This window comes from Cygnus atratus, chromosome 4 (assembly GCF_013377495.2).
Source record: "Cygnus atratus isolate AKBS03 ecotype Queensland, Australia chromosome 4, CAtr_DNAZoo_HiC_assembly, whole genome shotgun sequence".
NCBI lineage: Eukaryota > Metazoa > Chordata > Aves > Anseriformes > Anatidae > Cygnus > Cygnus atratus.
Genome location: NC_066365.1, coordinates 3,833,006 through 3,851,639, shown reverse-complemented (window position 1 = coordinate 3,851,639; position 18,634 = coordinate 3,833,006). Strand labels below are relative to the sequence as shown.

The following is an 18,634-nucleotide window of genomic DNA, read 5'->3' as shown; positions in this document are numbered from 1 at the left end:
GTTAACTTGATGCTCTGGAAAAAAAAAAAAAAAAAGACTTTTTCTTTTCTCAATTCCTGATGGAAAACTTTGCCCTTAAAAGAAGAAGTAATATAAATAGTAGTGTGCTATAAGAGTGCTGATGTGGATTGGGTGGCTGAAGTTCCTGGTGGTGGCTGGTGATATTTCAAAGGGAGACTTACAAAGTCTTGGGAGCAGATTCATTTCTAAAAAGACTAAATAGACTGGATGAAATCTATTCTGGAAAGGCTCCTTCCGTGAGACAGTGTGTCTCACTGGGAGCATGTGTTCACTAATTCTAAGTCTTGAATCTCCCTGTCCAGGTAAAACTTTATCTATCCTAAAGGAAAAAAAAAAAAAAAGAGGCTCAGTAGTCAGAGAATCTTAACTGATGTGAAGAGCAACGTTAATCTATTTCATTATAAACTAAAACAGGAGGCATGAAGCCAAACTGATGTGCCTGATTTAAAACCTACTGAAATGGGCTCTGTAAGTGGAGAAAAAGGGTTAAGAGAGCTGAAGACTGAGGTTTCTATTCTACTTTGTTTTCCTTTAGTTCAATGTCAAACAAGGTCAAGACTCAGCTTGGTGTTACATTAGCAACACCTTGCTTGCAAGCTTAGCAAGGCATTACTTATAATAAGGTTTTCCAGGCAGAACTGGGCTCTGTTCAATTAATTTGTTTCAATGAAGCGCCACATTGTGATGACATGCAGTAAATGCTGAGTTAGATTTTTAGTACATAAATCATCCAACTGCATATTTAGAAGTGTCCCTCACAGCGAGGGTTCACAGGCAGCTCTGCAATCGCACTAACCAACAAGGCAGCCATATCCCAGGCTGCCTGTGCATGCACAGTCATGAGCAGTCTCCTGGAAAATTGGCCCTATGAGACAAAAAGAATTAGATGTATTTTAAAGTTTAAAGTCAGCAATGAAGATTTATCATTCTGCTGTACATTCTTCTGCCTGCAACTGCCTCGAATTACACAGCAGAGGTAAATGAACCTAGAAAAGAGGGGAAACAGTTGAAAAGGCCTTGAAAGATGTATGTGATTTTGCTGGATTTTTGAGAGTTTAGAGACGTCATTTCACAAACTATAGGGTGGAAGTTCAAGAAAATCCTTGCTAGTAAGAGGGAAAAAAAACCCTGCAACCTCAAAAATCCTAAACAAGACACAGCACAGTAAAAAAAGGAAGAGGCAGTGGCAAAGGTTGAGGTTTTGGAGCAGTTACACCTCTATCTGCAAACTCCTTCTGAAAGCTGCTGACAGAGCTTTGGCATCTGATCATCTCCTAACTGCTGATTAACATAGCACTGTTTTATATTTAACTCAGGCCAGAGCAGGAGGGGCTGGGGGTGGGGTTGTGCTGCTTATAAGGGGAGTGCAGTGGGAACAATGTTCTTCTGTGTCGGTTCCCTCGGTCTCCCTGCCCAGCTGCACTCCTTTTGATCATTCATGTTTCCTCTAAATGCATGTTATCTTTAATTAATTGAGTGCCTCGTGGAAAGCGAGGTGGGGGAGACAGAGAGAGAACAGCTATAGCTACACAATTAACGTACAAACCAAGTCTGCTGAGTTTACCGAAAGCAAGTGCTGAATTGACTAATAAGCTTTATACGGTTAATGTTTTGCTCTGAGAACAGACCCGGGAGCTGAGATGGAGGACATGGATCTCGAGGATAAGAAGCCTAAGAAGTACTGCATGAAGACAAAGCATGTGGCTATTATCTGTGGCGTTGTGGTCATTGTAGGTCTTGCTGTGGGGCTTGGTGTGGGACTGACCAGACCTAAATCGCAGCAGTCTTCAGAGGAAACAGATAAGCCAAATCAGCCAGATCAACCAACAACCTCTTCTCCCACAGTGGATGCAGGTTCCTGTCCTCCTAAAAATGATGAGACTGGCGAGTGGAGACATTTCAGACTACCCACTTACGTGAAGCCTTTCCACTATGACCTGGAAGTGAAGCCTGAGATGGAGGCAGACATTTACACCGGGACAGTCAGTATTTATATTGCTTTGGAAAAGTCTACCACCCACCTGTGGCTCCATCTGCGAGAGACCAAGATTACAGAAAGGCCCACGCTCAAGAAGTCCTCAGGACAGCAGATTGCTCTGACTGACTGCTTTGAGTACGCACCACAAGAGTACATAGTGATGAAGGCAGAAGCGGAGCTCCCTGTCACTGATGAGAATGACCCTTATATACTCACCCTGAAGTTTCAAGGCTGGCTGAATGGTTCCCTGGTTGGCTTTTATAGGACCACCTACATTGAGAACGGAGAGACTAAGTAAAGGAAATTTTCTTTTATTTATTAAATGTTCTTCTCTATTCCTACTTGCTCAGACCTGCTCTGTTCCTGTGTCAGCTTCTCAGTCTTGTCTCTCACCAACTTGCTGACATTTCTGGGCTGTTCTTTAATTTTGTCATTCCCCTAAGGAAGATGTTGTATTTTGGCTGTTGACAAGAGTGCGCTGGAGAGCTGGGGGCTTTTGTTATTATTTTGAAAATTTGAAAAGCTTTTCCAAACTCTACTGGTCCCAGGTTACCCTTGAGCTTTACAAAAGGCTCCCTCAGAGAGGTAGAGGGACTGAGGCCTGTTTTTTGGCTCCATAGTCCAATAAATAACACACAGCTCTCACAAGGCGCCAGTCGCTCCCCAGAGTAATAGTTTTGGTGTGAAATGCTCTTGTGATACTTTTCCTGACATTGTGCCTCCTTGATGTTGCAAGCCTGAGGAATATCCAAACTCTGTCCCTTCTGCAGCTGCTTTAAATTATGGGTTAGGGAGATCCGAACTATGAAGGTTATCTTTGACTTGAAGTTTCTCTGCTCCAGCTCTTCTTTTTTAACATATCAATAGTTATTGATATAAGCTTCTTGTGGTTCGTTTAACCCATTTCACTTCCCAGTTTTGCACCACTTCAAGGGGAAAACCTGAAAAAGCCATTTCTCAGTGCTCAGGGGCAAAACTTCTCACTTAATGCACGGAAAGGGCAAAATACTATCCATTTTACAATATTTACATTTCTGAAGTGACTTAGGCCAGCCTTTAAAACTAGAAGATAAACTTGGCTAGACTCTTCTAGGGTCTTGTTTCAGGAACACAAAGCCAAACATTGGTCTGTTTTCATGGCATTTTTTTGCCCTCCTGGGACAACAGTGTCATGAGTGAGAGTTGTATCAGCTTCATTCAACCGCTGGCAGGCAATGCCAGGAGTAGTAGCAGTGACAGGCACCAGGAGCAGAAAATTCAGGAAGCAGAGGAAAAAGCAAGCACTCATTTTTATGTGTAAACATGGTTATCGGGTCTGGGTCTGTGAAGAAGCCATGGAGGGAATAACTTGAACTCCTGCCAGCTCCTTCCCTCTTGTTCCTCTGTACCACTCAGTATTGCTCTGACTTAGAAGGCGTTTTGGTTTCATACTTTGAGCATCTGACGACCCCATGGGAGTTCTAAAGTGTAACCTTTTTGCATCTTTATAAATTGGGTGTGTTATTTCCATTTTATTGGAAATTTTAATGGTGAAGGAAACCTAAATATTGAATGAATTGCCCCTGGTCTGTCCCAACACCAGAACAGCAGAACTAGAGCACAGGTCTCCTGAGTCACAGAGCAGGAGAGGTGAGTGTTTATCCCTCAGATCCAGACAGTGTAGAAAGACAAGAATCAAGCATCTGTGGGCAGGAAGAAAGGAGAACTTCATAAGCTGAAGAAAGTATGAAGTGAGCACAATTCAAGAGAGTTCCTACTCCTTGGTTTGGATGGTAGGAGCTACTGTATTGCAAGGCTGATCCTAGGTAGCAGTCTGCAAATGCTCAGTACCGAAGGGAACTTGAGTGTGTGAATTTGTTTCTTAGGCTTGAGAAGGGCTCTAATAAGTATGAGTGAATGGTGATTTCTGATAGGGTTAAGTTTGTGTAGATAGTCCATTGAGGTGCAAGAGGTGATGTATGTGATAGTGACAAGTAAAGCTCTGAAATGTAAGCAACTACTAGCCAAACTTCAAGATGCTGCTACTTGGCATGAGGGTAGGTGGTAGAAGGGGTTAAGGAAAGGTGGTGAGGGAAAGGTTTTCTTACTTATTAAAAGTGCATTTTTCCCCTGGCTTTCTACTCAAAAACAATGCTGACTGAAATTAGCTTTTTGCTTTACCTTTGCCTGAGGCAGATTATCACCCTTGCAATATTTCAACCCAAATAGTTCATTCCTTTGTTATGTTGGAAGTAAATACAAATTGGATCAGGTAATAGCGAAAGTCAAGAAAGTCTACTAATAGCAGCAGATGCTAGACAGAAGAGGGCTGAGGTGAAAATGAGAGCCAATTTGTAATTAACCAACTCCCCCATCCTTTCTGGGCAGTATTAGAAGCAGTGGGACCTTTTGAGAAAATAAAGGGCACTGAAAATTCAGTTTCCAGACTGAGCTGCTCCCCAGCTGTCTATCTGTGAGGGCAAAGGTTTGCCAAAGCATAGCTATAATGACTTTTGTTTACAAAGCGGGCAGAAGTCCAGGTTCTGCTGTTGCTTAGATCTGAATCTCCCACTACATTTTGTGGAAAACATGGAGACATGGACGGAACATGCCTGCAAGTCCAGGAACCTTGGGAGGCTTAGGGAGAACACCTCATTTGTGAATCCTGTTCGGATGGATTGCACAATCCCCATTTTTTTTAAAGTACTTTTGGACTTGCCCAGAAATGGATCTTGAGATACCTTGGGAACACAACTATTTAAATTGATGTGAGCACGCAGGTAGGGAGCAGGAAAGTAGAAATTTTGAGAATGCAGATTTTAAACAGACCTGTCTAGATCCTCCTGAGAATGCCTGAATCCAACGGTAAGCACTGGAGTCCTTTTGTAAGTCTATTCCACTGTCTCTGTGCATTTCATTTCTTCATTGATGAAAGGGGAATAACAGTCCTCCCCTACTTTACATGATGCAGTGAGTAAAAATATATCACAACCGTGTTATTTTCAAATATTGAGGAAGGGAGCACAATAAGAGTCTCCGCCTGGTATTATTGATTCTTTTAACTCACTGGTTCCTGAAAAGGAATGTGCTAATACCTTCCTTTATTTTCACCTTGATATTACAGATAAAACAAACATGTCAAGACACCTGATTTTGACTTTGAATTACTATTTGTGACAATGTGTGGTTTCCCTTTTATAGGAATTCTCTCAGTCCTCCATAGGAGAACAAAAGGCTTGTAAAAGATACTCAGTTGGGCACAGCTCTAACAGATAAGAAGAGTTTCATTTAGGATTTTATTGATTAGATAAAGGCAAGATGTTGTTGTTACAAGGAAATAGCACTCTTGCATCTCAAGAGCAAAATTTCTCAGAAGAAGCAATGGATATGAATTTAAGGAAACACTAGGTACAAAAAAAGCATTACTCAGCTCAAGGGGAGCTCTTTTTGCAGTAAAACCCTGTGTTTGGGGTGGGAAAAAAATGGAAATTATTCATAGTTCTAAATGCAGACCTGTTTTATTTTGGAAACAACAGCTGGATGCAGTCTCAGCCAGGTCTTCACTCCCTATTACTAGGATATTTACAGCTGTCACCTCAAGTTCATATTTAAAGGTCTGGACATCAACAGCAAGTAGAAGGGTGGAATCCATCAAAGAGTGAAGAAAATCTTATCTAAAAACTACATTATACAGTTTGGGAGGAAGTTACAACTTCTCATGTTTCTAGTGCCACTTGCATGCCATAGCCTGGAGTACTGATCATCTACCCTATTGGAGAGGTAGCGCTGTGGTTTTGCACTGCTGCTGTCTGTCTGCCTCCACAAATAGATGAGGATAGATAATCACCTTATAAATCAGAAGAGCTATCATAGTGTTATCCATCTTTAGAAACAAGATATAAATGTGTCAAAATATATAGCCAAATTTTTAAGCAATATATGTGAAGCATTGCCCTGGGGACTTGAAGTTAACTTCATTGTGAAATAGCTTTCATATCCAACCAAAAGTAGAGAGTTACATCAAACAATTTACCGAGCAAATGAAACTCTATTGAGCCTGAAGTTATGTTAAGGTGAGGGTTCGTTATGCTTTCTGCTCATGAAGTACAGAGTTACTATTCCAATGAACATGAATGGTGAGAACCCAGACATATTACCTCATCAGGCTTGTAAATGAACCTTGCTGCTACAAGTTCCTAATGACCAGTTTAGTGTTTAACCATCACAAAGAAAAGCCAAGGGCAACAGAAACACTGAAAAATTGGTTGTCAAGTGAGCTTGTAGGATTGCTGCAGATCTGTAATTTACGATGTACACTTTTAATTACGTTTTGGAAAGAAAAACTACCTTAATATAGTTGGAGCAGCTGTAGAAGTGCTGTCAAAAATGCTCAACATTCCAGATTAATTGAAGAAGCATCTGTGATCTCTTTCACCTTTAATCACTGAAGAATATGTTCTGCCACTGAATGGTTCATTAATGGGGGAGCCCGATGTCACTATGAGAAGCAAGCACACAATAGGAACTTTCACAACCTTAATCTTAATTTCTTCTGTGATCCCTTATTCTCTAGTTCTTCTGGTTGTTCTTGTTTAAGTGAGATGGCTTGCTAACCCCCCTTGAGAGAGCTAACATAGCATCAGTTTTGTGCTAGGATGTTTACCTGGACTTCCCATGTTTTCTCAAACACTTTCTTTATTGGAGTCAGAGGAGTGTAACAGCACCAGCAGAAAAGTGTATGTGGTCACTGCAGAGAAAGAAATACATAGGTAGGGTGAGTTTTCAGGGGCACTCAGAGAATTCCAAGGTGTCCTCTTGGAGATGCTTAAAACTCCAATCCCAAGATGAACTCTAGATGGTAAACAACACATGGAATTACTTAAGTAAATAGCTCTATATCAGAACCTATATTTCCTTTTACAGATGATACCAACAGCAGTTTATTTTAGGCACAGAAATCAATGGGAATACTCATAAGGAAGGCAAGCATAAGTCTACTATCCAGGATGGGTCATTTGTATCTTATTACCTGGCTCCTAAAATATTTCTTGATAAGTAATTGTCTTTAGTTTTGCTCTGAACCCTAGAGGAAGTTGACGACAGAGTTTGAGGTACATCTGCTCCACATGCCTATATGATATCTTCTGCATTTCTGATGTCACCTACTTTTATGAATGGACGAGTACACAAAATATTTGTACTTGATTTTAGTTTGTAAAGTTGCTAAATACTTATGCTTAGAAAGTGCAGATAAGATTTGAAAGGTATGCGGTGAAGGTTTGGAACAACCTGCCAATCTGTTGTTTATTTAAGGAGCATTGCAGCTACTGACCACGAGCCAACAGATGCACGGAAATCATTTCCTTGCTTTGATGAACCCAACAAAAAGGCAACTTACAATGTATCTATCATCCATCAAAACACGTATGAAGCACTTGCCAACATGCCAGTACAGGTATGTATTTCCCAACTCTACTGCCTAAGAGGGATGGTTCTGTAAAGCCACTGGACACAAGGTCCTTGTGCATTTTCAGTCTCTACCACCCAGACACTGTAAAGCTAATGGTTAATAAATATTCCATGAAATCTGACTGGTTGTTTGGTTAGGACTCCCAGTGACCAGTCAGTACACAAGATAGCAATGCAGAGCCAAATCCAAATCAGAAATGAAATGTGTCTTCTGTCTTCAGCTAGCTGACCCTCTCTTCAGATATGCTGTATGAGCATCCCCTACTAACCATAAATATGTAACAGCAGGCTCTTCAGTCAAACCAGGTGGACTCTGAGAAGAAATGCTCTGAAAGACAGCTGCTTCCCGGATCAGGAGTCTCATAATAATCACTAAAACTGCATTATGTTCCAGTGCAAGAGCCTGCTGATCACAACCTAACAGCAAAGCATCCTGCTAGCAAGAAATAGTCTAAGACTATCACGTATAATAACACAGAATCTAAAATCCCATCTGTCAGATCATGAGTGTGGACACTTTTTAGTCCACTATGGCTTTAATTTTCTAAATAATCTACTTCTGGACCTGCTAGGTCAAATTCCAAGTTTGGTGCCATTGAATTTCATCCCAATTATCTACCTCTGGGCACTCTGGAAGAAGATTGAATGGCTTTCAGCCGAGAGTTTCTAATGAATAGTTTAACTGAATGTGTCATCCAATGTTTAATTTCTAATGACTACGTTCTGAAGTGGGAGATAAAGTGCCAAGTTTAAAAAAAAAAAAAAAAAGCTTCCAGCCTCCAGACTGTTGACATTTGCATCTTCCTGATCACTCCCCACCCAGAAAACAAACAAAGATCTGCTTTGCTGTGTACTGGTTTATTTAAAGAGTCCCCGAACTTTAACTATGCATCAGCAATGTGGCTGACAGAACTATTATTGCTGTGATACAGCTGCCTCCCAGACCCTTTGCAAATTTAAAGCTCTGATCTATTGTTATTAAAAAAATATGTTTATGATACCTAGAAGAGCAGCAGGTACTTTGATGAACAACACATGAAACAAGACTGTTTGTGGTACCTTTACACATAGATCTCAGACAAGTAAGGGTATGGATGGTGGGGGAGGGGTAAAACTAGCTGTTATCAAGATTTAGTGGGGTTTGAGATTTGCTTTACATTTCTAGGTGTGTTTTTTGTCTCTAAAATGGACATAAAAAGTAAGATTCGAAGAGCTAGCTACTGCTTGTTAATTAATTTGCTAAAACCCAAGTACAGGGAGGGATACAGATTATCCTGGGTTTGACTAACAGATGACAGCAGAACCCTTTTTCATCTGGTGTGGTCACAAGGTTGGTTGCTCTGTTCTTAGTAGTAGTGAAGTATCTTTGGGGAATCATTTCAATGGATGGAAGTTAAAGTAGTTTGTAAATGTAACGCACGTTGTGTGTTACACATTCTGTAGTAGTTTTGGTGGTGGGAAGTTTTAGAGTCCATGTGGCAAAATCAGTTCAGCAAAACCAGGATCTTGTACATTTCATTTGCATTTTTCACTGGAGTGAATTTTTTTAAAGCCTTTTTTTTTTTTTTCACTGAGATTCTGACTTTGTTGAAAGACCAAAAGATACCAAATTAGAGTCAAATAACGAAAAAGTAGATTGTGAATATATCTGTGAAAAGGATTTTTTAGCTCATGAAATCATATTACCAGTAACATGTATGCTTTATTTACATTGTATTTATAACAAATGAATCTCATGAAGTATTGTATCTCTAGAAGAAAGTTAGTGTCTTTTATATACGGCGTGCTTTTCTCCTATTTTAGTCATCCAGATAGAAGCACAAAAATTTATTAGACAGGTGGCAGGTAATGCATAGCAGAAACAAATTTTCAGAGTATAAATTTCGTAGAAAAGGTTGTAGATTTGGTCATACAGTTCACTTGAGAAAACCAGGAATGGTTTTAGATTGATTTAACAAAATAAAAACTATGATCACTAAGTCTTATGTACGTTTAAACAGCCCACCAATTAGCAGTGCTAATTTGTGTCTGAGCAAGTTCAGGATAGATTTATTAATTTGGTCTTTACCCTAACTAACATCGCTGCACCCCCTGACTCCTGCGTGATGCACATATTTGAGAGGACAGAATCCAGTCTCTTCTTTGATCTGTCCAGAGTGATGTTATTTTATACAACTATTTCAAGAACAAAATGTATTAAAGTACACTGGAAAACTATTGGCAAAATTCCCATGCATGTGAATGGCTTCAAATCCTTGATGCAAAAGTAGAACCAGGTAAACTTATTTAGTGCAGAAAAACAAAGTTTCATTTTGTGTATTTTGTCTGTTCTCATGCCATTTGCAGTGGGATGCCAGAAGGGGTGAGTCTGGAGAGGTGATTTATCATTCCTGGGTAGTTTTAGCCTTCATAAGAACATTATACCCAATTTTGCATGTGTTTGTAATTTCAAAATCAAATTAATTATTTTTCCATTTCTACAGCAAACTGTACAGGTGGAAGATGGTTGGAATCGGACAACTTTTGAGAAGTCAGTTCCTATGAGCACTTACTTGGTATGCTTTGCAGTGCACCAGTTCAAGTTTGTAGAGAGACAATCTGCTAGAGGAATACCCGTAAGTCCTGTTGCAGCATGAACATGGTTCAGATGACAGATGTACAGTGATTTGCATTTTTTTTTAATGAATCAGCTCTTTTTATAATACAAACAAGAGTTTTCCCTTTCCCATAATGTATTTTAGGCAGCAGATCAGATTAGGTGTTCACAGTGGTCCCTCTGACCTTGTGTACATAGAGTATTCTGCAGTTTTTCCCTGTCTCCCATCTCAGTGAGATCCCAGCTGGCATCACCCATACAGGCACGTGGGTGAGGAAGGAGCACTGTTGCTCTAACCTCATCTTTGACTTAAAGCCCAGAGCCTGAGGGAATGTCCAAATCCAAGGGTACAAGAGATTCACAGGCCCTGGATACAAATACTTTACATTTTTTGGGGGGTTAAAAAGCATGAATCTCTATTACATACGATGTCTTTCCTATTTACAGTCATGGAGACATAGGACTATGTTGTGGTTTAGCCCGGCTGGCAGTCAAACACCACACAGCCGTCCGCTCACCCTCCCCCCTCCCTCTCCGGGATGGGGGAGAGAAACGGGAAAGTGAAGTCTGTGAGTTGAGATAAAGACAGTTTATTAAGACAGGGAAAAGAATAACAACAATAATAATAATAGTAATAGTATTAATAGTAATAATGTGTATGAAATAAGTGATGCACAATGCAATTGCTCACCACCCGTTGACCGATGCCCAGCCTATCCCCGAGCAGCTGGCCCCCGCCTCCACCCCGGCTAGCCACCCCTATATATTGTTCAGCATGACGTCAGATGGTATGGAATACCCCTTTGGCCAGTTTGGGTCAGCTGTCCTGGGTCTGTCCCCTCCCAGCTCCTGCTGCATCCCTAGCCTGCTCGCTAGCAGGACAGAGAGAGGCTGAAAAGTCCTTGGCTTGGTGTAAGCACTGCTCTACAACAATTGAAACATCAGCATGTTATCAGCGCTCTTCTCATTCTAATCCAAAACATAGCACCCTGCCAGCTACTAGGAGGAAAATTAACTCTGTCCTAACTGAAACCAGGACAGACTACAATGCTATGTACAATTGCATGTTGGTTATAATATTCTTTATTTTGCAACAGTGGCTAAAGGTAATTTGCCACCGTACAAATACTTTACTAAACCATACAGAAGTGACAGGGCCTGGGTATTTGGCAGGTGCTCTGATGGATTATGTTTGAATATGAATCCATAAAATCACAGTAGCTCCTTGGTTTAGATGCAACAGACACAACTGTTCCAATCCAGTTCTGGCTTGGATTCAATTAAAATCTCCTGACGGTGCAGCTGAACAGGTATAAGCAGGTAAGATATTCTACTGAATAGCCGAAAGCCTGAAGAGAATTTGTTCCTCAGCCTAAGCTCCTCATTTAGCCTACAACTAGTCTGGGATGCTCAACCCACTCTTGATTATTTATTGGTTTACATTGCCTTTCATCTGAGAGAGAGGGTGATGCCACAACTGTGTGCCCTTGCTGCTTCCCCTTCCTTTCCCTACCTGAAAAAGCACGGCACATTCAGGCTGTCTGTCAGTGTGAAAAGCTGCCTTGTATAAAGTTCCGAAGTGCTGATCCTGCTCTTAGCAAAGACTTCCTGACAGAGCGCTGTGCCGAGGCCTCCCTCCTCAACGCCGTTGCTAGCATCGTGCTGTACGCTTGTCTTACTTCTTGACAAACAACTGAGGCTAAATTGCACTTAGCCAAGGAAATGGAGCCTGGCTTGACATAGTGATGCAACATTCTGAGATCCCTGCTGTTTGGCTGAGTAATCTGCAAAACAGGAAAATGTTTTAGGCCACTCAGCCACGCATTTTTGTTAACAAGATGCTGTTTGGCTTGGCTGCTCCACTCATTGTCAAGAACAAGACTTTGGTTCTTTGGCCTCAATAGATATTCTCTAGAGTTTAGTTATTTAAAAAAACTGAATTTGTGCAGCTCTAGAATCATAGAATCATTTAGGTTGGAAAAGACCCTCAAGATCATCAAGTCCAACCATCAACCAGACCTTATGTTTTAAATTAAGGGAGCCACATAAACATCATCACTAAAAATGATCTTTTTACCAGTAAAAGCAGCTCATCTTTAGAGTTTTTAATCAGATAGTAAGAAAGTCCTTCTCCTAACTAAACACTTCCATGCAAAAAACTTTGAAGCGTTGCCAAGCCATGAGATATTGAGTTGCTGATTGTTGAGAAAAACATTCTATAGTTTGCTATATAAATGGTTAGTAATAAATCATACACCTAACAGAAATTATCCGTGTAATCCATATATTGCTTGCATAAACAACAGCAACAGCATGCAACTCACGTGATACGATCCATTATTTAAAAACTCTGCCTTTAGCTCTGAAAATCATTGCCCTGACAAAGACCTTGATGGAATCAATGGTGGAAAATGTGCCCACAGCTGGAAACAACATTCCTGAGCTGATTACCTGTCAGGTACCAAACGTCTGCTTTGGAAAATCAGAGGAGATTACACAAATGAAACCCAAAGTCAGTTCTAGTGCACGCTAAAGGTTTTGGAATCCATTAATATGGATCAGCTAGGGGACCAAAGATTGCTAAATTGGGTGAAGAGCTTACTGAAGTGGAAATTACAGATTGTAATTGCAAACTGACCCTGAGGGAAATCCCCTGGCTTGGATGGATTCCCAATTGAATTTCATAAGCTTTTCTTGGTTTTGCTTTTTTCATTTCATCTTTATTTCTGACCACTCTCCCATCCTCCTCTCTTGTTGGAGGAAGTGTAATTTCATGGTATTGAAATAAATGTGTTGTCAGGCTCAAAAGAGGCTCCTAGAGTAGGCCAGCTCCTTTGCTAAGTTTGGACCCTAAATGCCTGGCCATGAGACGGGACTGAGGAGTAAACAAGCCACGCCAACAACGAGGCGCCAACAACGCAAAAAGATGGATCGGTTATCCCAAAGCCAGCAATTTCACTCCACATGAAGATCTCTCACTTTCCACGCTGGAGATATTGGGGGACAAGGAAGGGGACAGCCTACAGCTCCTGCAAGTCCAGCACTACAGTTCAGGTCTGGGGCAAGAGACCTGGAAATTTTGGGACAAAGAGATTGAGGAAAAGACCCCCCCAAAAAAGCTCCATGAGTTCTGAAGGAAAGCTTGGTCTTCCCAATGTGGAGATAACATCTGAAAAGGCTTTCTCAAGCTGTAGGCCTCTTCATCATGATTATGAGTGCCATACAGACTCTAGTCCTCCTGGGCTTGAGCAGTAATAGCTAATACACCAAACCTTTGGGGTGGAAGGGTCAGCACTTAAGACAATGTTTTTTGCCTTCATCAAAAATGCAAGCTCAGATACGCAAGAAGAGCACAGAAATGGTCAGCCATCATGCACAGGGATGCCAAACGTGCCTCCTGAAATTGATCTGTTGAGATCAGTCTAAAGCAATGAGCTGCTCAGAACAAGCGGATTCCTTTCACTTGTGCTTGTGCAGGTTTCCTTCTCAAGAAAACCAGACCTTGGGAGAAGAGTGGCTGGTAGGCACTCAGGCCTTGCTCCAAGCTTTGGTGTTGGGAGATGGCCACTGTGAGCTTCTGGGCATGGGTCTTGCCAGTTTTGAAGTTCAGGCATGGTGTAGGAAGCATGCACATATTATGTTGACTTGGTTTCTTCTATGCATGATGTTTGAAAAACTTTTTTGAATAAATAGGTCAGGGAACAGAAGTCATTGCTTAGGCCAATCTCTTAGAGAAAATCTGCAGTGTTATAGGTATGTATGTTAAATGACTTTTCAATGCTTGCCACCTCCTAGTTTCTCTTGACTGAAGACTGCTCTAATTGTCTCTCTCTATTTTACAGCTGAGAGTTTATGCCCAGCCACTGCAATTACACACGGCAGAATATGCAGCAAATGTAACAAAAATTGTATTCGACTTCTTTGAAGAGTACTTTAATTTGAGCTATTCTCTTCCAAAACTAGGTGATTATTAGTTTTTCATTTTGTTAATTTACTGTCGTGGTTATGTTTCTCCTACAAGTTCCTGTATTTTGATGGTAAACAGAGTATGAAAGTGTTTGGTTGTTACCTGCTGATATTATATCAGGGTGCTTTAAAATTGCACCAATGTAGTTTGGGATGTTCTTAAGTGTCATGACGGAAGCATTGGTCTCAGCAACAGTTCCATTAGCAGTTCTCAAAAATGAACTGAAGAACTGCTCTTGGCATGGATATTTTAGAGAGTTTTGTGGAAAATCAGGGGAATCATTGGTGACATCAGCAAACGAACATTATGAGCTAAAATAGAGCCAGATGAAGTTTGAGAAAAACAAGTACCACTTCCATGGGAACTTCTGGACAAAAGTCAGCAATGAGATAAGTGAAGATGCAAATTGCCAGAGAGTATGTCATACTATTTACTAAGCTTATTGCAAAGTGGGTGTGTGACCATTTCTTAGAAAGATGAATGTGGTCCAGTGTATAATTTGTAGTTACTACTGCTGGGCTGAATAAAGACACAGAGCTTGGGTATAGGATTAAATTTTGCCCATGGTTACAAAATAAGCTACATATATATATAAGCTATATATATAAATATATACATATATATATATATAAAAGAAAAGTAGTGCATTTGGGCATCCTTTAATTTGGGCTGTCTGGTCTCTGGATCTGATTTGTGCAGCTTGAACTGGTAAAGTAGGGAATGTAATCAGAGTTGTGAAAATGTGTTGGAAATGCCCCCTCCTATGACCTCAAGAGGTAATGCAGTCATGTTGATAAACTTATAAGGATCAAGAAAAACAACAACAACAACAAAAAAACCTACAAACAAATATATCTAACAGTCTAACCTGTATTACTTCAGCAACAGATTTCTACCTCCTTTCAAAACATCAGTTGAGTTTACTGGAAATATCTATTTGCATGTCAACAATACCTGAGTTTTAGGGAAACTAGATGTTGTCCTTTTGCACACCGGTTCCAATTAATAATTGGGACTATATCCTAACTGTGCTTCATACCCAAGCTTTCATTTCCATAAATGCCTGATGATTTTGCCACATCAGGGGTCTGTCTGCACTGCAGGGTGGACTGGCAACCCCAGGTCAGCAGATGCTCTTGTAGCTTGTATATTGTTTTTCTGAGAATATCTATTTGTTGGATCACAATTCCTGACTTACTATGTTGTTCCCTCAGTATTAGAAGTCACCTAGATCAAATCTGATGAATCAAATGTATTTCTGCAAAATATTTAGATATGTTTCACATTGAGTTATGGCTTCTGGCATTGCCATTCCCATTGTGATCCTCATTTTGACTCCCAGTGGAGCCCTGGCCAGACTACCACCTTAGATTCTATAATTGAGTTGTTTAAATTAAAATGATTAATTCCTGTCTTCCGTTAGGGTGGGGTAAGGGTTGTTTGTTCTATTCAGTTTTAAATCCATCTGTACTTTTTCACTAACTCACACAGAAAGGCTGTGGTCATTATTTGCAGAAGAAAATGCCAGTCCAATTTAGTCCACAGTTCTCGTTTAAACCTGTATTGATTACTGACCATGAAGGAGTGACCCCCACAAATTGCTGGGAATAGAAGCAGATGTTGTTCACTGCATGGGGGATTTACTTCGGTTAACATGTCAATAAATATTTTTAATGCGACAGTGTGACAAACAATGACATGCCTCATTATGCTACAGATAGTTTCAGGTGGTTTACTGCCTAGAGCACATCCCCAGACAATACTATTAATTTTGGGAGCCAAAATTAAGTTCTGTGTGATATGCATGCTCCCAGGAGGTGGCACAGCATCGTCTCTCAGGACAGATCCTCAGATACTGCAACTGGTTGTAGCTCTACTAATCCCAGCAGAGCTTGGGCACTTGCTATCAGCAGCTGTAGGCCAGTCCCCTGCTTCTTAAACACATGTTATAGGCTGCAGTCCACAGCAGTAAGCCTGAACCACATATGGCAAGCAAAACCAGCCGTGAATAAGCAGAAAAGATGGTGATTTAAGTGGCTTAAGGGATACAGTGGTAACCACGTTCTCTTTCTTTCAATGTAGATAAAATAGCTATTCCAGATTTTGGGACAGGTGCTATGGAGAACTGGGGGCTGATCACATACAGAGAAACAAACCTACTTTATGATCCCAACGAGTCTGCCAGTTCCAACAAACAGCGAGTAGCAGCCGTGATAGCTCACGAGCTCGTTCACCAGGTACGTTTTAGGACACGACTCATTTTTAAAGTTCTTTAAATGTGTAGTAGCAATTATTTAATCAGGAAAATACTCTTATTAATCACGACTCAGGATCTTCTGCGTGTGCTCACACTTTGATTGCAAAATACCATGTTAAAACTGTTCCCTGATAGAGCTCTAAAGTACCAGAACTACTGCCTTTGAATTTTTCTCAGGAAATTAGGTGCTTGGATCCAGACGGTGAGCCAGCTTATGAAAATCTGTCAAAAATGTCTTAAAGGAACTCATTTGCATGTGCAGATGTCTCTTTTGGGCAAGCAAATAAGGACAGCTATACACTGTGGAGGCTGTCTGAAAACATATCTGTACAAGCACAAATCAGCAAATCAAGAGGAAGAAACTAAAAATATTTTCAGTGGCACATGAATCATTAGCAATTTCCCCAGTAATATGTAATTTGATAATAAAAGTGATGTTTTAACATCAGGCAAGGCCTGAGCTCCTATTTAAACCCCAGCATTAGGATAATTTTCATCTGGTAACAGGAAGAAATGTAAACAAACGAATGTACTACGTGGAGATGTGAGATACAGAGATATACATTTACCATTTGGCTAACACTACATCTTTCAATGTTGATAAATTACAGTGGTTTGGAAATATTGTGACCATGGACTGGTGGGATGACCTGTGGTTAAATGAAGGATTTGCCAGTTACTTTGAGTTCCTGGGAGTCAATGCTGCAGAACCAGATTGGGAAATGGTAATTACTTCTGTCCTGTGGAGGGTTGGTGGGGCTGGGGGGAGCATTTTGAAAGGGTGTAAAAATTAGACAGGAATGATGAGGACTTAAAATATATTTATATTTTTAAAATGTAGTGCAATGCAATCTAAAGAAAATGTTGGTTTAAGCTTTTCCACCTCCCTATGTTGTGGTTTGAAACTAATCAAAGTAAACTTTGAAAAGTTTTTGTCTGAAGGGAAGAGTCATCTTTTTTAACAAGTGTGTGAAGTGTTTGGTTATTGTTATTGCAAATAATACGTAGGTGGACTCTGGGCAGTGTTAGCAGTTTTTAAAAGGTTGTTCAAAGTCCAGCCCTAGAAGATGGAGAATCCCCCTAATTAGTTAGCTGGACTTGTCTCTCTTCACAGGGCCTGCCTTAGGATCATTACTCAACCTGGTATGGGTTGGGAACCCCAGCCTGTCCCACAGGTTGAGCTGTTCGTCAAGGAGAAAATCAGCTCCCCCTCTATCTGCTGCCAGCATTTTAAGTGTCATTTCCATTACTCCAGCTAAAGAGTATGTGTAATCTGCACAATGCAAAAATAGGTAGTTACAGGGGCTGTCCTGTGGTACTATGCAGCAAGAACAACTCCATTCGCTTTGGGGAGTTGCAAAGAGGGCAGCCTTCAATACGCATTATGCTCTGAGGAATGATAACAGCGTGTGAGTAAAGGGAGGTTTCTTGCTCTCTCCTTCCTCCCTTCCCAAACAGATGTGATGGCACTTAGCATTCATATTTCCCCAAGCTGTCCAGGAATAATGACTTTCTGGCTACTAAAAAATACATGACATATGCCCCTGGAAGGAAGCAGGGTAGGTGTTGCACAGGCTGAGCCCACTGACAAGCCGAGAGACATCTGGAGCAGGCAGTGCCTACCCTGCGCTTCCCCTGCCTCCCACAAATCGCTCTTCTCATTGCGTTATGTGAGACTTAGGATGAAATCATTCCTGGATCACTTCTTTTGCACTTGAAGTAGGAGATCTGTTGTGCTGCCTATGTAAGCAAAAATTTCATTACTGAGCCTAGAATTTAAAAGCTGTTAAATGCAGATACCATGTTCATTTAAGACCTTGCACCATTTCAGTATTTTCATCCTATCGAGCATTAGAAGAGGAAAACTAAATAGAAATTGTCTTTTTTTTTTCACCAACACTGATTAAGAAGTAAGGGGATTTTGACCAAAGGTTACTTCATATTTAAAAAAAAATGATGATCACCTGTAGGATGGAGAAGCCTGCTTCCTTCTTCCCTTCTTCCCTCCTTACTTTCCCCCACTCCATTTTTGCAAGAGGAGCCCATAATGCTTTGAGATATTGTCACACTGCTGAAATTGGTAATACAGCCTCCTTTTGTGCCTACTGAGTGTTTTTTTTTTGTTTTGTTTTGTGTGTGTGTGGTATGATACGCATGGGAAAATAGGACTTACAAAAGGTGATTTATCGTAGTTAAGGAAAAAATGTATCCCTCCTCTCTCAGAGGTAAAGCATGAATTTGCAAGTCTTCAAAGGAGGTGAAATTTCATTCCATTTCCAATCGCCTCCTTCTAGAGAAGCTGCAGCTCAAGCTACTGATTTTGTGAAGTTAGGTGTACAGTCCTGCCTTTGTTTTTATTCTAACATC

At 40.7% G+C, this 18,634-nt stretch overlaps 1 protein-coding gene across 1 annotated transcript in view; it reads left to right on the top strand.

Annotated features, from left to right (window-relative positions):
- The first annotated feature begins 1,661 nt into the window (after positions 1-1,661).
- Positions 1,662-18,634, top strand: part of ENPEP (glutamyl aminopeptidase) — a 33,489-nt gene continuing 16,516 nt past the window's right edge. The window contains exons 1-6 of the mRNA XM_035560333.1: positions 1,662-2,293; positions 7,292-7,433; positions 9,931-10,062; positions 13,886-14,006; positions 16,093-16,247; positions 16,879-16,992. Of these exons, the coding sequence (XP_035416226.1) occupies positions 1,662-2,293; positions 7,292-7,433; positions 9,931-10,062; positions 13,886-14,006; positions 16,093-16,247; positions 16,879-16,992 (1,296 nt within the window). The remainder of the gene's footprint in view (positions 2,294-7,291; positions 7,434-9,930; positions 10,063-13,885; positions 14,007-16,092; positions 16,248-16,878; positions 16,993-18,634) is intronic.